Source organism: Leucoraja erinacea, chromosome 26 (assembly GCF_028641065.1).
Source record: "Leucoraja erinacea ecotype New England chromosome 26, Leri_hhj_1, whole genome shotgun sequence".
NCBI lineage: Eukaryota > Metazoa > Chordata > Chondrichthyes > Rajiformes > Rajidae > Leucoraja > Leucoraja erinaceus.
In genome coordinates, this window is record NC_073402.1 from 27,218,645 (window position 1) to 27,245,236 (window position 26,592).

General features: G+C 48.1%; 1 protein-coding gene across 1 annotated transcript in view; it reads left to right on the forward strand.

The window, feature by feature from the left end:
- Positions 1 to 26,592, forward strand: part of LOC129709873 (sodium/potassium-transporting ATPase subunit beta-1-interacting protein 1) — a 320,616-nt gene that overhangs the window by 279,686 nt on the left and 14,338 nt on the right. Inside the window, exons 4-5 of the mRNA XM_055656507.1 lie at positions 14,027 to 14,224; positions 24,842 to 24,902. Of these exons, the coding sequence (XP_055512482.1) occupies positions 14,027 to 14,224; positions 24,842 to 24,902 (259 nt within the window). The remainder of the gene's footprint in view (positions 1 to 14,026; positions 14,225 to 24,841; positions 24,903 to 26,592) is intronic.

Genomic DNA, 26,592 nt, shown 5'->3' on the forward strand with positions numbered 1-26,592 from the left:
TCTGACCCTTGCAACCGTGCTCTTTCTACCTATAGTACAAGAAACATCCACAGTGCGGGAAACCATTCGGCCCTTCGGCCCACCCATAGTAATCATGGCTGCCAGCCAACTCGTATGCCGTACCTGCACTCTCCATACCCCCCTGATCCCCTTACCACAAGGGCCACATTTATAAGCTGTAAATAAGCCAATGAATTGGCCTCAACTGCCCTCTGTGGCAGAGAGGAGAGAACCCCAAGATCTCGGAGAAAAAAAAACTTCTCACGCGGTTTTTAAAGGGAGAACGTGCAAACCCTCCTGGACATAAACAGGGACAATCTTAGTCAGGATAGCGTCCAACCCCTTAAGAATCTCTAAGTTTCTATAAGGCAGCAATCTCCTAAATTGCTGCGAGACCGTATAAACCAAGGTCGTGGAGTCTGTTCTTCATAAGACCTCTCATCCCAGGACCCTGGTGCACCCGTCCCTCTCAATAATGTCCTTCCCCAGATATAGTGCATAATTCTGAGAGAATATTCAATGAAATATTCAAAGGGAAATAACTGAAATGCATTATTTGTAAAATACCATTATTTATAAACCCCACGATTTTGCTTTCCCTGCAGCAGTGACCAGCCAATTAGCCTTTAATTCCCCGAGATTCTGACCATCAACCCTGTTAATGGGCTCGGTGGCTGACAGTATTTATTCCCCAGACATTGAGCAATGACTTTCACCAGGGTAAGATAAAAGTTGGTCACCGGGTTTCAGATTTTGGGCGCATTATCTGAGAGAAAAAAGACCCCCCCCCCCCCCACCAAAAAAAAAGGAAAATGTTTAAAAATGCTAATGTTCTTAAGGGGCATTCAAATAGTGTATTACGAAGCCGGCCACTGGTTTACTGGGAGGCTGACGGGGAAAGATAAGTAGTATCAGGTTAAGCAGATCATTTGTGAAATCCCACAGCTCACTTTAAAGGGCTTAAGGAAGGCAATTGACCTGATGGTCAGAGAGTTGTGAATCTGTGGAATTCTCTGCCACTGAAGGCAGTGGAGGCCAATTCACCGGATGTATTCAAGAGGTAGAGCTCTTCGGGCTAACGGAATCAGGGGGTATGGGGGAGAAGGCAGGAACGGGGTACTGATTTGGGATGATCAGCCGTGATCATATTGAATAGCGGAGCTGACTCGAAGGGCCGAATGGCCTACTCCTGCGTCTATTGTCTATGTTTCTGTTTCTATACTCCCTTGCAAGATTATCGGACTGAACTGAAGTGAAGTCTGACATAGATGACTGTGGGGAGAGGGCAAATCTGCATTGCGTGGGGTTGCATCATGAATGGAAATCTCCCTGTTCTCATGTCTCAGTTACTGCCTTCTGACGGCCGATTAGCTTATGTGGCAACACCTGGATGAATTCCTGCCCTCTGCTATTCCTGGCAACCAAATGTTTGAAGCATTAGCTTGCAGCCTGCGTGCTCCTGTTATCGCATTGGTGCAGGCACGGTTCCACGGGATTAGAGAGGCTTTTTTCTTCCCCTCCCTTGTGTGTGTGTGTGTGTGTGTGATGTGGCCGCCCACATCTGCGCTGGGTAGATAGCGTGGCAAGGACTGTATCGAGATGTGCTTACAGTGTCCGCGTTCCCCATTAGTGGGACCTAATAGACTTTCAGCAGCAGTAAAACAATTACACATCACAGTGTGTGCAGACTTCCCAAACTGCAATGAATGGAAAATAAAGCTGTTTTCAGTCACACGTACACAACTATTTATTTTTTCCTCTTCCTTCCTGAGAATGGGAGGTTTTAACTAAACACTGGGACAGATGGAGCACTCTCGCTTGCAGAGAATGAATCGAGGCTTATTTTGTGCAAAATTAATCACCTGGCATATTTTTGGCTCTGGATATCTGATTCACATTGGCCATGGCTGTAGTGGGTTAAAAGCCCTAGACAAGTAATCCAGAACTCTGTGCCCCAATCCCACACCGTGCCTGTGAAATTTACATTCAGTTAAAAACTACAAACGGGTCACAAATAATATTATTTACAGATCATAATTTAATGATCAATGTTCTCCATCTTTACCGTCATAAGTTCATCGGTTATGGGAGCAGAATTAGGCCATTCGGCCCATCAAGTCTCCTCCGCCATTCAATCATGGCTGATCTATCTCTCCTACTCAACCCCATTCTCCTGCCTTCTCCCCATAACCCTTGACACCCTTACTAATCAAGAATCTGTCAATCTCCGCCTTCAAAATATCCATCGACTTGGCCTCCACAGCCGCCTGTGGCAATGAATTCCACAGATTCACCACCCTCTGACTAAAGGTATTCCTCCTCATCTCCTTTCTAAAGGTACGTCCTTTTATTCCGAGGCTGTAGCCTCTGATCCAAGACTCTCCCGCCAGTGGAAACATCCTCTCTACAATTCCTGGGTGTCACGGTGGCGCAGCGTTAAGAGTTGCTGCCTTACTGCGCCAGAGACCCGGGTTCGATCCTGACCACGGGTGCTTGTCTGTACGGAGTTTGTACCTTCTCCCCGAGACCTCCGGTTTCCTCCCACACTCCAAAGACGTACAGCTTTGTAGGTTAATTGGCTTGTTGTAAATGTGAAAGTGTCCCTGGTGTTAGTGTGCGGGGATCGCAGCTCGGTGTGGACTCGGTGGGCCGTAGGGCCTGTGTCCGCGCTGTGTCTCCAAGCTAAACCAACTAAACATCCACTCTATCCGTTGTGTGGCTTGGTTTGTTGATAGAAACCTTGTTGTTTTAACTGACAGTCGAGTGAGTGATAACATGACCATGGGGATGTATATGTCTAGGCTGCAAGAGACCAGTTAGTGACGGGCGCATTCACTGCGGGCACACTGGCTGACCACCTGTGAAGCTGCCGGTTGCTATAAAAGTCCTAAGCAATGATAAGAATGGCTTGGGACATCATCCCACTGCTTGGGAAATCTCAGGTAGACACAAAATGCTGGAGTAACTCTGGAACAGGCAGCATCTCTGGAGAGGAATGGGTGACGTTTTGGGTTGAGACCCTTCTTCAGACTGAATCAGGGGTACAGAGATAAAATGTAGTCGGAGACAGTAAACCTGGTGGGGGAACTGGGACTGGGGAGGGGATGGAGAGAGAGGGAAAGCAAGGGCTATTTGAAGTTAGAGAAGTCAATGTTCATACCGCTGGGGTGTAAGCTGACCAAGCGAAATATGAGGCGCTGTTCCTCCAATTTGCGCTGGGCCTCACTCTGACAGTGGAGGAGGCTCTGGACAGAAACGTCAGTGTGGGGATGGGAGGGGGAGTTAGAATGTTGAGTAAGCGGGAGATCAGGTTGGTTTAGGCGGAGGTGTTCAGCAAAACGATCACAGAGCCTGTGCTTGGTCTCGCCGATATACACAGGTGTCCACAACCTGGAACAGCGGCTGTGGAGGCCAAGTCTGCTCCAAGAACTTATGAACTTACAAATGATGTTCCTTTGGATGGACAATCAAAGCTTAGTCCGTTTTCTATCATTGTCACATATACCGATGTACGGTGAACAACGTTTTTGTGTGTTCTACCCATTCGGCAAAAAGTCATCACCCTCTGACTAAATAAACTTATTCTCATCTCCTTCCTAAAAGAATGTCTTTTTTAAAAGAAAGTGTTACGCTTTTAACACTGCCCGCCTGTGTGGCCTGATCAATAATCACCCATAGTTAGACCACTGCCGTAAATCACAGTGCCCCAAGCAAGCAGGTTAAATGGAATTATTTAAAAGACAGTTGTTTTAAATAATTACAATCATTGATTTAAATAATTTATTTTAAAGAAGTTCTTCTTCCCCAACGGCAGTCCAGGAATCAAAAGCAACAATTCCCATTTGTGGTTCTCATATCATTCCTGACAACTTGGACCAGGGGGATCTCAATGCCTTCCCAAGGTGGGAACCCTTGTGTTCAAGAAGGTCCCTGTTTGCTTCACGTTTCTCTGCACTGTCTGATACGTGCAGTGTGTAGGGAGAGACTGGTGATTACACTTGAAATTGACCAAAGTGGGTAGTAACTCATTAGGTCATTGGCTAGCATCTCCAGAGAGAGAGTGGCCCTTGTGGCGTTTAGGGGGTCGAGACCCTTCTTCTACGAGTCGAGTTGGAGGATCAGCGATGTCATATAGAATGGCGGCAGGCTATAGAGAGATATAGAACAATTTCTATGTATATATGACCATAGATAATAGACCCAAGGTGCAGGAGTAGGGTCCAAGAAGGCCCTTCGAGCCAGCACTGTCGCCATTCAGTGCGTGGGTAGGAACATGCAGATTACCCAAATTGACACAAAGTACCCGGAGTAACTGCCTGGGTTCCCCAGCATCCCCAGAGAGAAGGAATGCGCTATTTTCGAGACCCTGTCTAGCTCTGAGAGAAAGCATCCAGAGAACCCGCCTGATACCGCCCTCTGATATAGAGAGAATTCCACAGACAATGAAATAGATATGCACAAAATGTAGGATGTTCAAGGAAAAATCGAGCCCACCGCCAGGTAGGAAATGACGATCATCCCCAATCAGACACTTCCTGCCTTCTACAGGGCCCAATTAAACTATTTTTAAGAGGGAACTGTCTAGATGCTCTTGAAAGCATCGAAGGTTACACAAAAAAGCTGGAGAAACTCAGCGGGGGCAGCAAGCATCTATGGAGCGAAGGAAATAGGCAACGTTTCGGGCCGAAACCCTTCTTCAGGGCGACAATTAAACTAGTATGCTGACTAGGGTGGGGGAGGGACGGCGAGAGAGGGGATGCAAGGGTTACTTGAACTTAGAGAAATCAATTTTCATACCACTGGGGTGTAAGCTGACCAAGCGAAATATGAGGTGCTCTCCCTCCAATTTGCACTGGGTCTCACCCTGACTGTAGAGGAGGCTAGGACAGATAGGTCAGTGTGGGAATGGGAGTGTTTGGGAACTGAGAGATCACGAAGGCCAAGGCGGGCTGGGCAAAGGTGTTCAGTTGTTACATAGGAGTGTGTCCAATCCACAAACCTTTCCAAATGTTTATGAATTATTAACGTTGTCCTGTGTCTCTACCACTTATTCTGGCTGCTAGTTTCATATCTCCACCACCCTCTGAGTAAAAAGAAATTGCCCCTCAGGTTCCTATTAAATCTGTACCTGCTCACCTTAAACCTGTGTGCCCTTGTTCTTGATTCTTCTCACCTGGGAAAAAGATTCTGTGTATTCGATACAATACGATACGATAGGACTTTAATTATCCCAGGAGGGAAATTGGTCTGAAACATAGAAACATAGACAATAGGTGCAGGAGGAGGCCATTTGGCCCTTCGTGCCAGCATTGTGATCGTGGCTAATAATCCACAAGAAGATACGTGAAAAAATCCTATCTATTCCCCTCGTGATTTTATACACTTCTGTAATGTCACTCCTCAGCTTCCATGTGATGAAGTCCTAGTCTGCCCTAGAGCTCAGACCCTCGAAATCTTAATAGCCACCTTCAGTGCCTACAATGCCACCTATTGTGGCGACAGATGGCGCGATGGGCTAAGTGTTCGGCTGGCGACCGGAAGGTGGCCGGTTCGAATCCCGCTTGGAGTGCATACTGTCGTTGTGTCCTTGGGCAAGACACTTCACCCACCTTTGCCTGCGTGTGAATGTGTGTGAATGTGTGTGAGTGTTTGGTGGTGGTCGGAGGGGCCGTAGGCGCAGATTAGCAGCCACGCTTCCGTCAGTCTGCCCCAGGGCAGCTGTGGCTACAGAAGTAGCTCACCACCACCGGGTGTGACTGAGGAGTGAATGAATAAAGCGATGTAAAGCGCCTTGAGTATCTAGAAAGGCGCTGTATAAATCCCATCCATTATTATTATTATTGAGACCGCCGGGAACAACATCGCGGAGCTGCGGGACCGTGGAGCGGCCAGCTGCGGGCGGCGGCGCTGAACTTAACACCGGGAGCCTGGGATCTCTAGATGAGATCGCCAGTTGTGGAGCTCCAACTGGCGCGGCCTTGTCGGCTTCAGAAGCCGCGGCCTCCAGTACGGAAGCGGCCGTTCCAGGGTTCCCAGGCCGCTGGGAGGACTCTCCCGACGCCGGAGCAACATCACCCGGCGAGAACGGCCTGGAACATCGGGCCTCCGTAGATCCAACTGTGGAGGCCTTAATAGGCCAGACTATGGGTGAACTGGGGTTGGGGACTGGACTTTGTGCCTTCCCTCATAGTGGGGCCATTGTGGGGGGGATGTTCTTTGTGTTTAAGACTCTCATTGATGTTATGTCTGTATTCTTTTTTGTGTGCTGCAAAATGGCAAAAAGCATTTCACTTCACTACACCTGGGTGTATGTGAATGTGACTAATAAAATACCTTTGATACCTTTGATATTGCATCTGTACACGGAATCATCGCTGGGTTGCCGGGGCAACGGCAGTCAAGGATCTAGGTAGAGGGCGGATAGCTCTCTCTGCCTCACTTTCACGATGCTTTCTGATTTCAAGTCTCCCTATTCCTCCATTGTCACTGCTACTCATTCTTGTCGCTGTCGAACAAAGTATCTTTGCTTTGCTTTTCTCACCTCCCCGCTCTCTCTCTGCAGCTGTTCTCTTGTGAAGTGGCTTTGATGAGGCATCCTGGTCGGCATGGAGGAGTTTGGTCGATTTTTATGTTGTATGGCTCTATAACTAGACAATGGTCACGAAAACCTGGAGCAACTCAGCGGGTCAGACAGCATCTCTGGCGAAAAGGGAATAGGAGACATTCTGGGTCGAGACCCTTCTTCTGACCCGCTGAGTTACTCCAGCGTTTTGTGTCTCCCTTCGGTTTAAACCAGCAATGGCACCTCCTTCTTACACATGACTGTAACTCTATTTTTCCAGTTGGCCGATGCTTGCCTTTCAGTCAGTTTTCATTCTTCCTGACAACCTGATGTTTTCTAAATCCCTTCGTCCGTTTGTATTCCTGATTCTTTAGCCCGTTACCAGTTATCACTTTGTGTAGGAAGGAACTGCAGATGCTGGCTTACACCAAAGATAGACACAAATAGCCGGAGTTACTCAGCGAGTCAGGCAGCATCTCTGGAGAAAAGGAATAGGTGACGTTTCGGGACAGGGGGCCGAGTCTGAAGAAGGGTCTTGAGACTCGAAACGTCACCTATTCCTTTTCTCCTGAGATGCTGCCTGACCCGCTGAGTTACTCCAGCTTTTTGTGTCTATCTATTCGGCATCCCTTCGTTCCTGAGCCTCCTGCATATTTTATCAGCCCTGCCAACTCTATGTCCCGACAGCCCTTGACATCCAACTCAAACAAGGCAGCTTCAAGTCAATGCCTCACTCAATCCTTTCAAATTTGACGTGCGATTGTTGTGAACAAGCCAAGCCACACGAGACTCGACAAACAGGAGAGTGAGAAAGGTTTTTTTGAAGGGTCAGGTCGAGTGACAAATTGAGCCGAGTATATTGTATATTCCATGCAGCTTCACTTGGTAGCAAAGTAAAACTGAACCCTGAGAGCGGGCATTGCAACTAAGATTGCTGTGTGATAATACAGCCTTATGCCCCTGTCCCACTTAGGAAACCTGAACAGAAACCTCTGGAGACTTTGCGCCCCTCCCAAGGTTTCCGTGCGGTTCCCGGAGGTTTTTGTCAGTCTCCCTACCTGCTTCCACTACCTGCAACCTCCGGCAACCACCTGCAACCTCCACACGGAAACCTTGTGTGGGGCGCAAAGTCTCCAGAGGTTTCTGTTCAGGTTTCCTAAGTGGGACAGGGGCATTATGGCATGTCTGCTTTGTAATAACTGGGGCAGTATGGAATCACTGTAATAATGGAGTCTGTGGTATGGCAGCTTTGTAATAACAGGTTGCACGCTGATCCAATCACAAATAAAATTCACCAACGCCTCTCCCTCCTCAGAGGTGTGGGGAGATTTGACATGTCATTAGTATTTTAGTTTAATTTAAAGATGCAGCACAGAAACAGGCCCTTCAGCCCACCGAGACCGCACCGACCAGCGATCCCCGCACACTAGCACCATCCTACACAGACCAGGGACATTTATTTTTAAAGTTTTACCAAAGCCAATTAACCTACAAATCTGTACGTGTTTGGAGTGTGGGAGGAAACCAGAGCAGCTGGGGGAAACCCACGCAGGTCACTGGGAGAACGTGCAGACTCCGTACAGACAGCACCCTTAGTCGGGATCGAACCCGGGTCTCTGGCGCTGTGAGGCAGCAACTCTACCGCTGCGCCACTGTGCCAACATGTCTCTGAATGCGTTGTCGAATTCCACAAGGGTACAATGGAGAGCATAGTATACACACTGGTCGCATCACAGCCTGGCTCAGTCATTCAAATGCTCAAGAACAAAGGAGGCTGCAGAAAATGGCGGACATTGCCCAGACCACCATGGAAGGGATGGCCAAGAACGCTGCCTCACGAAGGTGGGCATCATCAAAGACACACACCAGGTAACGGAGAAGGTAACACAGCCTGAGAACCATTACCTCCAGGTTCAGGAACAGCTTTGACACTTTAGTCATCGGGCTCTTGTACCACCTTGCCCAACCCTAACCCCAACCTTACCTCAGCACCAAATTACTATGGACTGTCCATTACTAAGCTTGCACCTTGTACTTATCATGGTCTGGTTTACTACAATCTCCAATAATTCATTATATATGTCTATTTGTTGAATTGCTGCATTAATATGCCTGTAAAGCTTCAGCTAGAGTGAATGTTATTGTTCCAATCCAGTGCATTTGATAATTAGATTCTTGAACTCTTTTGACCTCTTGCGTTAAGGCACTTGTAAGGCAACTCAGTACTAAAGGCGACATACATATAAGGCTGCCCTTAATAATAAAAAAAAGGCCTGCAGAAAGGCTGCTGTAACCATGGGGACCTGTTGTTAGGCCGGTCTGGAGTGACTACGCTTGTAATGTGGCTGTCATTGGTACCATCATGAGGCTGATTTGAAATATCGGAGCTTGAAAGATCAGGTCTCACCCACTCATCAAGTCTCACCTCACTCCCTCTTCTCCCCTCTCCCATCAGGGAAGCAGCTACAGAAGTGTGAAAACACACACCTCCAAATTCAGGAGCAGTTTCTTCCCAGCTGTTGTCCCAACAACTGAACCATCCCAGAATAGTGAAAGGCTTTGGATTGAGTGGATGTGGAGAGGATGTTTCCACTAGTGGGAGAGTCTAGGACTAGAGGGGCATAGCCTCAGTATTACAGGACCTTCATTTAGGAAGGAGATGAGGAGAAATTTCATTAGGTGGTGAATCTGTGGAATTCTTTGTCACAGAAGGCTGTGGAGGCCAAGTCAGTGGATATTTTTAAGTCTCAGATAGATAGATTCTTGATTAGGATGGGTGTCTGGGGTTATGGGGAGAAGACAGGAGAATGGGGTTAGGAGGGAGAGATAGATCAGCCATGAATGAATGGCGGAGTAGACTTGATGGGCCAAATGGCCTAATTCTACTCTTACCCCTTATTATGACTTGTTTCACCCACTGGTGCTAAAGTGGATGGACTGCTGTGGCCCAGTTGCTTTTTAATGTTGGACCATGATGTGGACCTGGGTATGTTCCTTTAATATATTCAAGGCTGCACCATTTAAAGCAAGCATCTTTAAAATTAATATCCAAGTTACTTGAGGCCAACGTTGCTATATATTGATTTCAATTCTGAATCTGTTCACTGTAATGCATCCATAATAGCCTTTCACATGGTAACGCCAAACAGCAAATCAATAAGGAAATACTGAAGTCTATTTGTCGGTCAAATGGAGCTTTTTCTAAAGTTCAGAGCATGTACTGTTTTTGGTCCGTCATTATGGTTACTTTCTTGTAATCTCTTTTCCCTGTGATAAGTAAAAAGAGAATTGCTAGCTCCCGTGTGATTTCCCTCTGATTTTTCCTCTTCCCTGGAAACCCCAGCTTCATAGAAACATAGAAAATAGGTGCAGGAGGAGGCCATTTGGCCCTTCGAGCCAGCACCGCCATTCATTGCGATCATGGCTGATCGTCCCCAATCAATAACCCGTGCCTGCCTTCTCCCCATATCCCTTGATTCCACTATCCCCTAGAGCTCTATCTAACTCTCTCTTAAATCCACCCAGTGACTTGGCCTCCACTGCCCTCTGTGGCAGAGAATTCCACAAATTCACAACTCTCTGGGTGAAAAGGTTTTTCTCACCTCAGTCTTAAATGGCCTCCCTTTTATTCTAAGACTGTGGCCCCTGGTTCTGGACTCGCCCAACATTGGGAACATTTTTCCTGCATCTAGCTTGTCCAGTCCTTTTTTAATTTTAAATGTTTCTATAAGATTCGCCCCTCATCCTTCTACCCGACACTCCTGCCGATGACACTATCCCGACATTCCTGAGACAGACACAAAGTGCTGGAGTAACTCAGCGGGTGTCAGGCAACATCTCTGGAGAAAAAGTACGAGTGACGTTTGGGATGGGACCCTTCTTCAAACTGAAATTAGAGGGGAGGGAACCCCGCACTACCTCTCCCCCCTCTAAGCTCTCCTGCCCTCCTTACTAAGTTCCCCCCCCCCTCTACCTTCGGTCTGAAGAAGGGTCCCGACCCAAAACGTCACCCATCCTTTTTCTCCAGAGATGCTGCCTGACCCCTGTGTTACTCCATGTGTGAGTCTGAAGAAGGGTCTCGACCCAAAACCTCGCCCATTCCTTCTCTCCATAAATGCTGTCTCTCCCGCTGAATTCCTCCAGCATTTTGGTCGACCGCCGTGTAACTCCAGCACTTTGTGACTATCTTCGGTATGAACCAGCATCTGCAGTTCCTTTCTACACATCCCGAGGTTCCCATACGGATAATATTTGCAGCAGGAGAAGGGGGAATGATAATGGGAACGGCAAGCCTGCAGGGTACGGTGATATGTGTAAGAAAGAACTGCAGATGCTGGTTTAAATCGAAGGTAGACACAAAATGCTAGAGTAACTCAGCGGGACAGGCAGCATCTCTGGAGAGAAGCAATGGGTGACATTTCGGGTCGAGACCCTTCTTCAGAAGGGTATGGTGGTACGGTGGGTGAAAGAGGGAAATGGGCCACATGCGAGCAAATGACCCAGTGCGATCGGTACATTTTGGGACTTGCCTGGTACAGGCATCACCTTTAAGACCTGGAGCGTGCACTTTGGAAAGGGCACCAAAACACAGGACAAGTTTCTTTTACACAGAGTGGTCGGTGGTGAAGGCAGATTCATATAGTCATACAGCATGGAAACAGGCCCTTCGGCCCAACTCATCCATGCCAGCCAAGGAACGATGACAATGTCCATTCGGCCAGGATCATAAGGAATAGGAGTGGAATTAGGCCATTCGGCCCATTAAGTCTACTCCGCCATTCAATCATGGCTGATCTATCTCTCCTTCCTAACCCCATTCTACTGCCTTTACCCCATTACCTCTGACAATCTGATGGTCAATCTATGTTAGTCCCACTTGCCCTTGCTTGGACCATATCCTTCTAAACGTTTCCTATCCATGCCACTGTCCAAATGTTATTTAAATACTCTTGTAGTATGTGCTCAACACCCTACCCCGGCAACTTGTTCTATAGACCCACCACCCTCCGAGTGAAGATGGTGTCTCTCGGGTTCATGTTAAAATGCCCCTCTCACCTTCAACGTGTGTCCACTTGTTTTTGATTCCCCCACTCTGGGCAAAAGACTTTGTGCATTCATCTTACATGGCAGTGGCCTTCAAGAGACTTTGGAATAGCCCCAGGGGTATATACAGGAGATATATACAGGCAGGGAAGAGTTGGTCTTGGCATCGTGTTCAGCACAGACATTGTGGGCTGAAGGGCCTGTTCCTGTGCTGTATTGTTCCATACTAGTTTAGTTTAGTTGGGAGATAAAACGTGGAGGCAGCCCCTTCAGCCCACCGAGTCCACACCGACATGCTATCCCCATACATCCTACACGCTAGGGGCAATTTACTATTTTTACCAAAGCTAGATAGGGCTCTTAAAGATAGCGGAGTCAGGGAATATGGGGAGAAGGCAGGAACGGGGTACTGATTGGGGATGATCAGCCGTGATCACATTGAATGGCGTGCTGGCTGGAAGGGCCGAATGGCCTACTCCTGCACCTATTGTCTATTGTCTATTGTACGTCTTTGGAGTGTGGGAGGAAACCGGAGCACCCGGGGAAAACCCACGTGGTCCCAAACACCATACAGACAGCACCTCTTTAGTCAGATGGTGGTGAATCTGTGGGATTATTTGCCACAGAAGGCTGTGGAGGCCAAGTTAATCGGTATTTTTAAGGCAGAGATAGATTCTTGATTAGTACGGGTGTCAGAGGTTATGGGGAGAGGGCGGGAGAATAGGGCTAGGAGGGAGAGATAGATCGGCCATGATTGAATGGCCTTGATGGGCCGTGGTCAGGATTGAACCTGGGTCTCTGGTGCTGTAAGGCAGCAACTCTACCGCTGCGCCACCGTGCCGCTCCACTACATTCTAATACCCAGCTGCTACAGTGCTCGGTGCAAGTGACGGAGGGTGAATGTAAATGTGTGATAATTCCACTCGAGCTGGACTGATAAATTGGGACGGCCACTGCATCACTGAATGGAATGCATCCTTGTGATTAAAAACCATGCAGCAGCAGCAGCACTCGGACGGACGGCCATTGCAAGGGATTACAATACACAGTGGAGTGAGCAAACGCTGCCTGCAAACAGGCAGGGATTGGGTGTGTGGAGAAGTGAGACCATTTCAAGTGAAACGCCCTCTGAGGATTGGGATGTTAAGTGCTTGTAAACCCATTATGGCTCCTGAACCAGATGATTTATCAGCAAATGGAACCAACACTTACAAAGATGGAATTGGGCTTGAGACTTTAGAGATACTGGCCTCTTCGGCCCACCGTGTCCGCGCCGACCAGCGATCACCCCGTGCACTAGCACCATCCTACGCACTATTCTACCGAAGCCAATTGGAATGTGGGGGGGGGGGGGGGGGGGGGGAACTGGAGAAAAACCCACCCGGTCACAGGGGGAATGTACATACATTGTGGGTCGAAGGGCCAGTTCCAGTGCTGACTTGTTCAACAAACGTACAAACTCCGTACAGGCAGCACCCGTAGTCAGGATCGAACCTGGGTCTCTGACGCAGTAAACATAGAAACATAGAAATAGGTGCAGGAGTAGGCCATTCGGCCCTTCGAGCCTGCACCGCCATTCAATATGATCATGGCTGATCATCCAACTCAGTATCCTGTACCTGCCTTCTCTCCATACCCCCTGATCCCTTTAGCCACAACGGCCACGTCTAACTCCCTCTTAAATATAGCCAATGAACTGTGTGGCCTCAACTACCTTCTGTGGCAGAGAATTCCAGAGATTCACCACTCTCTGTGTGAAAAAAGTTTTCCTCATCTCGGTCCTCATTTCATAAAGGCAGCAACTCTACCGCAGCGCCACCACGCCACCCCTTTTCTTTCTGTCGATTCTTCCTTTCCGTGAATGAACCGTGGGGGGAAGATGTCCACCTCTTCGATGCATGTCATCGATGCCCCCCCCCCCCCCCCCCCCCCCCCCCCCCCCCCCCCCCCAGCTTTTCCATGGGTACTCTGGTGGCTGGGCACAGGGGTATACACAGGAGATAGGTACAGGCAAAGAAGATGGTCATGGCATCGTGTACGGTACAGACATTGTGGGCTGAAGGGCCTGTTCCTGTGCTGTATTGTTCCATATTAGTTTTGTTTCATTAGGAGATACAGCGGGGAAGCAGCCCTTTCATCCCACCGAGTCCGCACCGACAAGCAATCCCCATACTGGCACTATCCTACACACTAGGGGCAATTTACAATTTTTACCAAAGCCTGCACGTCTTTGTAGTGTGGAAGGAAACTGGAGCCCCCAGGGAAAACCTACGCGGTCACGGGGAGAACGTGCAAACTCCACACAGACAGCACCCGCGGGCGGTCAGGACGGTCGTAAATGTGCTCTGTGTGATATTTCCCCGCTGTGTTTCCACGGGCACTCTGGCGGCTAACGGACTTTGTTGTGTTTTCACTCTGCAGGACAGGGACTTTGTCATGACCTTCAACACCTCACTCCACCGCTCGTGGTGGATGGAGAATGGACCGGGTTGCGTGGTGACCCCGGTGACCCCGGCCGACCATTCGCCCCAGGACCACCACGTGATCACGGTGGCGGGATGCCTGCTCGACTACCAGTACATCGAAGTCACCAGCAGTTCCTTACAGATCTTCCTTGCAGTAAGTGCGGACTTTGGTGCCATTCTCAGGGATTATCAAAGTGACGGATACTGTTGAGTGTGAGCTCGGCAAACTTCTTATGTACGAAGGAACTGCAGATGATGGTTGGTACTGAAGATTGATACAAAATGCTGCGGTAACTCAGACTCCCTTGAGCATTTTCTTGTGGAAGGACATTCTTGCTGTTGAGGGAGTGCAGCGTAGGTTCACCAGGTTAATTCCCAGGATAGCGGGACTGACATATGAGGAAAGAATGGGCCGACTGGGCTTGTATTCACTGAAATTTAGAAGGATGAGAGGATATCTTATAGAAACATATGCAATTGTTAAGGGATTGGGCAGGCTAGATACAGGAGAAATGTTCTCCGTTGGGGGAGTCCAGGGGTCACAGTTTAAGGATAAGGGGTAGGACATTTAATTCAGTAATAAGTTTATTGTACAAGTATGTACACATACAAGGAATTTGCCTTGGTGCTCAGCTCGCAAGTAACAACAACAGGACTGAGATGAGGAAAAATATTTTCACCCAGGAAGTTGTGAATCTGTGGAATTCTCTGCCACAGACGGCATTGGAGGCCCATTCACTGGATGTTTTCAAGTGAGAGTTAGATTTAGCTCTTGGGGCTAACGGAATCAAGGAATATGGGGAGAAAGGGGGAATGGTGTACTGATTTTGGATGATCAGCCATGATCATATTGAATGGCAGTGCTGGCTTGAAGGGCCGAATGGCCTATTCCTGCGCCTATTGTCTATGTTTCTATGTTTTGTCTCTTTTTGTAAACCAGCATCTGCAGTTCCTTGTGTCTAGACTTGTTATCCTGTTGCGTGACTCGGTTTTGATTACTATCTTGTTGTCACATGTACAGAGGTACAGTGAAAAGCTGCTTTGTTGTGTGCTATCCAGCCAGCGAAAGGGCTAAACATTATTACGATCAAGTTGTCCACAGTGTTCAGATACAGGATAAAGGGCACGATGTTAAGTTCCATTAAAGTCCAATTAAAGATGGCATAATTAGTTTAAGAAATGCTGCTGACGAAATATAGATTGAAAAGAGTGGAGCGATTGTAATGTCTGATCGCAGATCCATCTGGGACCAGCACACAAAGACTAAGGCATCATCTTGTAACAAAACAGATTTTTTTCCCGAGCAGTAGCTCTCCTCAATAACCAATGGTCTGTACCCTCAATAGACAATAGACAATAGACAATAGACAATAGGTGCAGGAGTAGGCCATTCGGCCCTTCGAGCCAGCACCGCCATTTAATGTGATCATCCCCAATCAGTACCCCGTTCCTGCCTTCTCCCCATATCCCCTGACTCCACTATTTTCAAGAGCCCTATCTAGCTCTCTCTTGAAAGCATCCAGAGAACCTGCCTCCACCTCCCTCTGAGGCTCTGGTATTTTATTTCATTCACATGTATAAACTATAATGTTTGATTCTTAATGTTTTATGTTTTATTCTTAATGGTTTACTGTATGTCGAGCGGAGCATCAAGACAAATTCCTTGTATGTGTACATACTTGGCCAATAAACTTATTCATTCATTCTATGACTTTGAAGAGCGGGGCAAGGGAGATACCAAGTGAATATTGGTTGTTACTTAGTAATGGGTCAGTCCCACTTACGCGACTTTTTCGGCGACTGCCGGCACCCGTCATAGGTCGTTGCAGGTCGCCGAAAATGTTCAACATGTTGAAAATTCAGCGGTGACCAGAAAGACGCTATGACTCTTTGGGCACCTGAGGAGATTACTCACGACCATACAGGCGACATGTCGCGGGGTGAAGCCTGTACGGTCGTGAGTAGTCACCCAAAGAGTCGTACCTTGTTCTGGTCGCCGCTGGATTTTCAACATGTTCGGCGGCCTGCTGCGACTATGACAGGTGCCGGCAAGTTGCCAAAAATATCGTGTAAGTGGGTCAGGCCCATTAGAGTCTTGACTTTAGCCTTTGACTAGACCTTAGAAATACAGTGTGGAGCGGGGCCCTTCTGCTCATCACGTCCTCGCCGACCAGCAATCACCCCGTACACTAGCACTATCCTACACGCCAGGGACAAGCTTACAATTTACAGAAGCCAATTAATCTACAAACCTGTACATCTTTGGAATGTGAGATGAAACCGGAGCACCCGGAGCAAACCTACGCGGTCACAGGGTGAATGTCCCAACTCCGACGATTAACATAAAATGCTGGAGTAACCCAGCGGGTCAGGTAACATCTCTGGGTAAAGGGAATAGGTGATGTTTCGGGGTTTCGGGTCGAGACCCTTCTTCTGACTCCGTACTACAATCTCCGTACAGACAGCACCCGTAGTCAGGATCGATGCAGGGAGTCTGGCGCTGTCGGGCAGCAACTCTACCGCTGCGCCACCGTGCTGCCCTAACCGAAACCAAACTAAACTTCTGTTCAATATGCCTTTGTGCAGAGTTGACAAATAAACACTTTTGACTCTTGACTGTCCTAATCTCCAGTGCTGCACTGGAAATGATCCGCACAGAATTCCCTTGAGCCTGTAATTGTCCCATTGTGTATCCTCGCCCCTGCTAGTTGTGACACACGTTATTAATTACACATTTTCTTGCATCTTAAGCTGCATTGATTCAACGCTGTGTAATCATTTTGAAAAGCATTTGTTAATCATCATTGCCATGTTGAACAGATGTCACTTACAATTGCCGGAGTTTAATCAAATAATGTAATTTTTTATACAAGTATATTTGAGTGCATGTTGTGATTTATGAGCAACTACAAAAAATCCAATTGTGAGATCGTTGCAAATCGAGTCCTCATTAATAAGTAAGGATGTAGTGGAAATCTCACTCTAGCTTCAGCAGCGCGGGAGAGAAAGCTGAGATATTTGCCGCACAGACCTTTCATCTTCCTTCCGTATTTTTCCACAAGTGATGACCTTCACGGGGTAGCTATGGCAATCGCAGAAATTGTGAGCCTCCAAAGAGGGAAAGATGCCAATGTCCATTCACCTTTGTGTAGCAATTGGAACTAGAACATTAAAATGGCACGGGCGGTCACGGTGGCGCAGCGGTAAAGTTGCTCGCCTTACAACGCTTGCAGCGCCGGAGATTCAGGTTCGATCCCGACTGCGGGTGCTTGTCTGTACGGCGTTCGTACGTTCTCCCCGTGACCCGCGTGGGTTTTCTCCGAGATCTTCGGTTTCCTCCCACACTCCGAAGACGTACGGGCTGGTAGGTTAATTGGCTTGCTATAAGTGTAAATTGTCCCCCCATGTTAGTGTGTGGGGATAGTGTTAGCGTGCGGGGATCGCTGGTCGGCGCGGACTTGATGGGCCAAAGGGCCTGTTTCCGTGCTGTATCTCTAAACTAAACTAAACTTAAAAAAATATGAACTGAACAGAAAGCCATTCTTACCCATTTTTGCAGGCGTGTGAAGATTAAGTGGAGATGTGACCTTTTGCGTAGCAATTCTGCCGCAGATTCCATTCCCATTTATTTCTAATGATGTGCAAATGATTGGTGATCTGGTAGGGTTGGCCTGCAGGAAGGCGATGAAAACCTTCTGTACAGTCATATTGTGGGAGGAGCCATCTTGGCGAACGGCTGCTAACCAGCAGCTGTCCGTTTAATTCACTTTTATTTTGCAGTTTTAGTGAGTCCTGTGCCCTTTGTGGGAGAGATAGTCTTTTTAATGTGGTGGGTAGGGGGTAATAATATTTCTAGGTCCCCACCTGGTCGGTGAGGCAGCTTTTTCTCCGGGCTGCCCCGTTGACCCGTCCTCGTGGCCTACCAGCGGGCGTAGAGCGCCATTTCCTGGCGGGGACCGCCCAGCACCTCGGTTTCGGTGGCGGCACAGCGCTGGAGCGCTATCGTGGAGCGGAGCGGGCGATGCCTTGCCTGGGTCGCCACGCTGGATCGACGCGTTGGAGCTCCGGTGAGCTGTGACCGCCAAGATCAACACCTCCGGGCTGCGGGTCTGCGGAGCGGGCGGCGCCGACTTTAACATCGGGAGCCTGGGAGCACCAAACCGGCGCGGCCTTGTCGGCTTCAGAAGCCGCGGTCCCCAGTTAGGAAGCGGCCGTTCCAGGTGGCCCAGCCGCTGTGAGGACTCTCCCGACGCCGGGGCAACACCACCCGGCCAGAACGGCCAGGAACATCGGGCCTCCATAGAGGCAATAGCGGAGGCCTCAATAGATGACACATCCCCAGCCACCTTTCCTTGATCATTGTTACTTTTGTTTTGTTCATATATATGTTTTGTTCATTTGTTCTACATCACTCTACATCACCGTGCATATATTTCCCCTGACACTCTGTCCGAAGAAGGGTCTCGACCCGGAAAACTTCACCTGTTCATTTTCTCCAAAGATGCTGCCTGACCGGCTGAGTTACTCCAGCATTTTGTGTCTACCCTGGTTTTCCACATCGAGGCGTTGTAGTGTGGAATGAACGCATCATCTGCAAGATGGGGGAAGTGTGTTCAACAGTCACTTCCAAAAGAGTTGGATAGAGACTTATAAAAAATGAATTCATACGATCATGTGATAGGAGTAGAATTAGGCCATTCGGCCCATCAAGTCTACTCCACCATTCAATCATGGCTGATCTATCTCTCCCCCCTCTGTGACCTATGATGAAAGAATGGATCGACTGGGCTTTTATTCAGTGGGATTTAGAAGGAGACCAGAGAACCATATAAAATACTTAAGGGATTAGGCAGGCTAGATGCAGGAGTTGTGAATCTGTGGAATTCTCTGCCACCGAAGGCAGTGGAGGCCAATTCGCTGGATGTTTTCAAGAGAGAGTTAGATGTCGCTCTTTGGGCTAACGGAATCAAGGGATATGGGGAGAAAGCAGGAACGGGATAGTGATTGTGGATGATCAGCCATGATCATATTGAATGGCGGCGCTGGCTTGAAGGGCCGAATGGCCTACTCCTGCACCTATTGTCTATGTTTCTATGTTATTAATTGGAAGACCTGTTGGAGACGTCACAGTCACAGAGGACTGGAATGCTCATGTGATGTGCAATTTTCCGTCTCAGATATGAGGGGATGACTATGTGGGGAAAGGCCATCGTAGCCTGTTGATTGTGCACCACTTTGACAGACAGTGGACCAGTGATCATCCCCACATACTAACACTATCCTACACGCTAGTCAAAGAGTCATAGAGTGATACAGCATGGAAATAGGCCCTTCGGCCCAACTTGCCAACATGCCCCAGCTACACTAGTCCAGCCTGCCCATGTTCGGCCCATATCCCTCCAAATCTGTCCTATCCATGAACCTGTCTAACTGTTTCTTTAACGTTGGGATAGTCCCTGCCTCAACTACCTCCCCTGGCAGCTTGTTCTATACGCCCAGCACCTTTGTGTGAAAAAGTTACCCCTCAGATACCTATTAAATCTTCACCTAGAACCTATGTCCTCTTGTCGTCGGTTCACCTACTCTGGGCAAGAGATTCTGTGCTTCTACCCGATCTATTCCTCTCACGATCTGATAGGGCCAATTTACAATCTTACTGAAGCCAATTGACCTACAAACCTTTATTTAAGAAGGAACTGCAGATGCTGGAAAATCAAAGGTACACAAAAATGCTGGAGAAACTCAGCGGGTGCAGCAACATCTATGGAGCGAAGGAAATAGGCAACGTTTCGGGCCGAAACCCTACAAACCTGTACGTCTTTGGGGTCTGGGAGGAAGAATCCGAAGCACCCAGAGAACGTACAAACTGCGTTCAGACAGCAACCCGTAGTCAGGATCGAACCAGGGTCTCTGGCGCTGTGAAGTAGCGACTCTACCACTGCGCCACCGTGCCGCCCCTTGCCACTCCCTTATCCCATTCTCGCCTGATGTCCACGGCCCGTGAGGTGACTTTGGCCCGAGTTTGTTCCTCGTTCTGTCTCTCTGCTCAGCCCTCGATGAAACCTCCCAGCAAGGAGAATGGAAGGACAGCTCCAACTCCTTTTTCTCTCACTGCCAGTGACCTCTGAATGCTCATTTATTCAAGATGGGAAGAAAGATTATATGCGATCAGCCACAGTGGCTGAGAGATGCGCCAGAGGCAATGGCAGATATTACAAAGTGACAAGGGACTAATTCTGTTAGAACTCAAAAAAATTAGTTACAATTTCAGGTCTCTTCATCAAGATGCCCGCGCTTTGCTTTCCGAGCGTGGTAGCCATTGATTAATTCCCACCAAGGTTCCCATGTAATGCAGGGTGCCGAGCTCCTTTCTTCACTCAGATTGACATGATGAATATTGCTTGGATGATCTCCTTGTTCCGTGGCTTCCATTTGACATTTTTAATCATTTCCGTGGATCTGCAAGGTGCACAGAGCTGGAGTGGTGAAGAAATTCTAATCATCCATCTCCACGGTGGACAATTTCTTTGCTCTTTCACATTTAACTTAATGTTACTGTCAGCGCCAGTCACATCAGTGCCAGATGAATAGGCTGTTCAGCAAAGTGAGTGAATAAAATCAAAAGTGATGTTCTACATGCTTACGTTGACATCTCTTGCCCATCTCAATAGACTTGCGGCGAAGAATGCCGTTTATCTTGTCCCCCCACCACCAACCCCTCTCCAGCCCACTCCAAACCATTCCCTTTCCCTGGTGAAGCAATGGAGCTGTGGAAGACGATATCACCCCCATGGCCTCAAACACTTCCATGCACATCCGTGTCTGATCAGATAATGGCCATTCAAACCCTGTGCATGTCTTGACACCACTACTGTAGAAGGGGCTCGTCCCGAAACAGGGTACTGATTGGGGATGATCAGCCATGATCACATTGAATGGCAGTGCTGGCTCGAAGGGCTGAATGGCCTCCTCCTGCACCTATTGTCTATTGTCTATTGAAACGTCACCTATTCCTTTTCTCCAGAGATGCTGCCTGACCCGCTAAGTTACTCCAGCTTTTTGTGTCTGCCTTCGGTGCAAAGCAACATCGACAGTTCCTTCCCACACACCTCATCCTCTCCTTGTTATGGGATGTGCACTAAATCTATCAAAGGTTTTCCCCAAAAGTAGTCTTTGGACTTTAGAGGTACAGCAAGGAACCAGGCCCACCCCGTACACTAGCACTTCACACTAGGGACGATTTACAGAAGCAGCAGGTCTCCGAAACTTTTCAACATGTGGAAAATCCAGCGGCGACCAGAAAAAGGTACGACTCTTTGGGCGACTACTAACGATTATACAGGCGTCACCCCCGCGACATGTCGACACGTGACGCCTGTATGGGCGTGAGTAGTCGCCCAAAGTCGCCTTTTCTGGTCGCAGCTGGATTTTCAACATGTTGAAAAGTTTCTGCCACCTGCTGCGACTATGACGGGTGCTGGCAAGTCGCCGAAAAAAAATCACGTAAGTGGGACAGGCCCTTGAGTCTATCTACAAGTTCAAGTTCAAGTTCAAGTGAGTTTATTGTCATGTGCCCCTGTATAGGACAATTAAATTCTTGCTTTGCTTAAGCACACAGAAAATAGTAGGCATTTACTACAAAACAGATAAATGTGTCCATATACCATGATATAAATATATACACACATGAATAAATAAACTGGTAAAGTGCAAATAGCAGAAAGTGGTTATAAATAATCAAAGTTTTGTCCGAGCCAGGTTTAATAGCCTGATGGCTGTGGGGAAGTAGCTATTCCTGAACCTGGTTGTTGCAGTCTTCAGGCTCCTGTACCTTCTACCTGAAGGTAGCAGGGAGATGAGTGTGTGGCCAGGATGGTGTGGGTCTTTGATGAGCCTTTTTGAGGCAACGACTGCGATAAATCCCCTCGATGGAAGGAAGGTCAGAGCCGATGATGGACTGGGCAGTGTTTACTACTTTTTGTAGTCTTTTCCTCTCCAGGGCGCTCAAATTGCTGAACCAAGCCACGATGCAACCGGTCAGCATGCTCTCTACTGTGCACCTGTAGAAGTTAGAGGGAGTCTTCCTTGACAAACCGACTCTCCGTAATCTTCTCAGGAAGTAGAGGCGCTGATGAGCTTTTTTGATAATTGCATTAGTGTTCTCGGACCAGGAAAGATCTTCAGAGATGTGGACGCCCAGGAATTTGAAGTTCTTGACCCTTTCAACCATCGACCCGTTGATATAAATGGGGCTGTGGGTCCCCATCCTACTCCTTCCAAAGTCCACAATCAGTTCCTTGGTTTTGCTGGTGTTGAGGGCCAGGTTATTGCACTGGCACCATATGGACAATTGCTCGATCTCCCTTCTATATCCTGACTCATCCCCATCAGCGATACGCCCCACAATAGTGGTGTCGTCAGCGAACTTGATGATGGAGTTCGCACTGTGGTTGGCTACGCAGTCATGGGTATAGAGTGAGTACAGCAGGGGGCTGAGCACGCAGCCTTGAGGTGCTCCCATGCTGATTGTTATCGAGGCTGACACATTTCCACCAATATGAACAGACTGTGGTCTGTGGATGAGGAAGTCGAGGATCCAGTTGCAGAGGGATGCGCAGAGACCCAGTTCTGCGAGTTTGGTAACCATCTACAATGGTTGCAGATCAGATATCTTTCTTATCAACTGAGCCGTAGAGAAGGATGTTCCTCATGGATTTATTTCAGAGAAGACCACACACATGGAGAATGAACACTGCCAGCAAATGCTCCCTGGTTTTTTCTTTCCAGTCACAGTGAGAATGGAGCTGAATTCAAACAGTGCCTTTCGCAAGCACAGGAAATTAAAGTAACTAATATCCTTCCAGCCGTGCAGCTGCAGATATAATGCAGGATGCTATCAATCTGTGCGTAGAAAGTTATCATAATAGGATCATAACCAGTTGAATATTGATATGATCATAACCACAAAGTCTGCTTGGGGGACGGGCACAAAATGCTGGAGTAACTCAGCGGGACAGGCAGCATCTCTGGAGAACAGGAATGGTACTCCAGCACTTTGTATCTATCTTTTGTGTAAACCAGTATCTGAAGTTCTTTCGTACACATTTAGTCTGTTTGAGGGATTTTGGATGAGGGATAAATGTTGTCCAGCGTAGAAAATAAGTTTAGAAGCAATGAACTGCAGATTGTTTTATCGAAGGTAGACTAAGATGCTGGAGAAACTCAGCGGGTGCAGCAGCATCTATGGAGCGAAGGAAATAGGCAACGTTTCGGGTCAAAACCCTTCTTCAGACTTCTTCTTCGTCATAGTTTTATTTAGTTTAGTTTAAGTTAGAGATACAGCGCGGCAACAGGCCCTTCGGCCCGCCGAGTCCGTGACAACCAGCGATCCCCGAGCACTAACACTATCCTAGAACTTTAGAGACGAGTTACCATTTTACCCAAGCCAATTAACCTACAAACCTGTACGTCTTTGGAGTGTGAGAGGAAACCGGAGATCCCGGAGAAAAATCCACGCAGGTGACGGGGAGAACGTACAAGATCCGTACAGATAGCACCCGTGGTCAGTATCGAGCCAGGGTCTCTGGCGCTGTGAGGCAACAACTCTACCGCTGTGCCGCCCTGATGCTGACTTACACAAAGAGACACCAGGAGCCAGAGTAACTCAGTGGGTCAGGAAGCATCTCTGGTGAATATGGAGAGGTGATGTTATGGGAAGGGAATCCATAATTTCTTAGCAGTAATACAGTTTGGTGATGAATATATTTTGACGTGGTGATGACATCCCACCCGTCACCTTGCCCCTTTCTGCTCCTTCATTCACCCATCTACCAAACCCGAGTCCCTCAATTCTCTTTTTTAGTTGCAGAGGGATGCGCAGAGACCCAGTTCTGCGAGTTTGGTAACCATCTACAATGGTTGCAGATCAGATATCTTTCTTATCAACTGAGCCGTAGAGAAGGATGTTCCTCATGGATTTATTTCAGAGAAGACCACACACATGGAGAATGAACACTGCCAGCAAATGCTCCCTGGTTTTTTCTTTCCAGTCACAGTGAGAATGGAGCTGAATTCAAACAGTGCCTTTCGCAAGCACAGGAAATTAAAGTAACTAATAACTAATATATAATTTTTCCCTATATCCTGTATCTTTAAAATTCTTAAGGGGTTGGACAGGTTAGATGCAGGAAGATTGTTCCCGCTGTTGGGAAAGTCCAGAACAAGGGGGTCACAGTTTAAGGATAAGGGGGAAATCTTTTAGGACCGAGATGAGAAAAACATTGTTCACACAGAGAGTGGTGAATCTCTGGAATTCTCTGCCACAGAAGGTAGTTGAGGCCACAGTTCATTAGCTATATTTAAGAGGGAGTTAAATGTGGCCCTTGTGGCTAAAGGAATCAGGGGGTATGGAGAGAAGGCAGGTACGGGATACTGAGTTGGATGATCAGCCATGATCATATTGAATGCCGGTGCAGGCTCGAAGGGCTGAATGGCCTCTACTCCTGCACCTATTTTCTATGTTCCTATGATTCTATCTGTACACTGTGGATGGCTCAATTATAATAATGTGTAGTCTTTCCGCTGAATGGATAGCATGTAGAATGGAACTGCTGTCTCTTCTGCTTTTTAAAACGGATTCTGCAACCTGGTCGGCCGTTTGTTGTAAGTAATGAAAGTCATCTCCCCTCCAACTCACTGGCTGGCCCAGTGAAGTCAATTAATGTCACATTGTCTGTATTGGTGGCTAACTACAAATTCTGTTCTTTTGCAGCTCTGTGGCTTTGTCTACGCCTGTTACGTCAGTAAAGTGTTTCTGGAAGAGGAAGACAGTTGTAAGTACCTGAGTCGTTTCTTTAGTCACGTTGGAAGCACCTTCCGGAGGTGACTGTATCCTCATTCCTCCAGCTGGAAGCATCACGGGATCGCGCGGAATTCCAATGGTTTCGTTATTTTAGTTTAGTTTAGAGATTTAGCGTGGAAACAGGCCCTTCACCCAACGTGTCCATGCCGAGCCGGCGATCGACCCAAAAACACCATGTGGAGGAAAGGAACTGCAGATGCTGGTTTAACACTGAAACAAAATGCTGGAGGAACTCAGCGGGACAGGCAGCATCTCTGGCAAGAAGGAACGGGTGACCTTTCAGGTTGAGACCCCGCTCCAGACTGAGAGTCAGGGGAGAGGGAAACGAGAGATATGGGCGGCACATGGAACAAATGAATGAAAGATATGCAAAAAGCAACAATGATCAAGGAACGGTGGAGCCCACAATGGTCCATTGTTGGCTGTGGGGGAGGTGATAACGAGGGACACAAACAGTGAAACTCAGCAGGACGGTAGAGAAACTAGTACGACGACTAGGGTGGGGGAGGGACAGAGAGCGAGGGGAGGCAAGTAACTCTTGTGTGCATGGGATGGTGCTAGTGCATGGGTGATCATTGGTTGGCATGGGCTGAAGGGCCTGTCCCACTGTACGAGGTAATTCAAGAGTTCTCCCGAGTTTCCCCTGATTCGAACTTGGAGAATTACAGTAACAGCCGTTTGTAGGTACTCGGGGCTCTCGTGGACATTTCCCACAGTGCTGAAAAAGCTTCACGAGTTTCCGCGTTTCCCGTGTACCTGCCGTTAGCGTAACGAGCCGCTACGAGACATCCACGAGCTCCGACGTACCAGCTACGTACATTCTACGTACTTACCACGAGTTTGATTTTTTTTAAACTCGGAAGAGCTCTATTGAATTACCTCGTACAGTGGGACAGGCCCTTAAGGCAGCATCTGCGGAGGGAGTGGACACATGACATTTCGGGTCGCGATCCTTCTACAGACATTGCCTGTCCATTCCCTCCATGGAAGCTGCCTGACCTGCTGAGTTCTTCGTTTTTTGGATAAATATTCACCCGGCCACCTCAAGAACTTGCCTACTGTTGAACAAATTCGGCACAAATGGTCCTTTACATCCACCAGAAAGAAGAGACAAGTTCAAGGTTAAACTAGCCTTCATAAAGGTGTGTGCCTGTGTCAGACACCACCCCTGAGGCTCTGCAGTGTAACAATCTTGAGTAGGTGTAAAGTGCTCCCATTACATTTGAGAGGGTTTGCGGACATAAAGTGGTGTAACGATTAAACTACGGGAGGAACTCAGCGGGTCAAACAGCATCGGTGGTGGGGAGTGTTTATCGATGTTTCAGGTCAGGACTTTGTATCAGAATTGAGAGTGTTGAGCAAACGTTGGCACAAAGTGCTGGAGTAACTCCGCAGGTCAGGCAGCATCTCTGGGGAAGAATTCTCTGCCACAGAAGGCAGTGGAGGCCAAATTCACTGGGCTAACGGAATCAAGGGATACGGGGGAAAAGCAGGAACTGTGTACTGATTTTAGATGATCTGCCCTGATCGTATCAAATGGCGGTGCTGGCTCGAAGGGCTGAATGGCCTACTACTGCACCCATTTTTCTATGTTTCTAAAAAGGATGGGTAACGTTTCAGGTCAGGACCCTTCTTCAGACTTAGGAAGGGTCCCAGCCTGA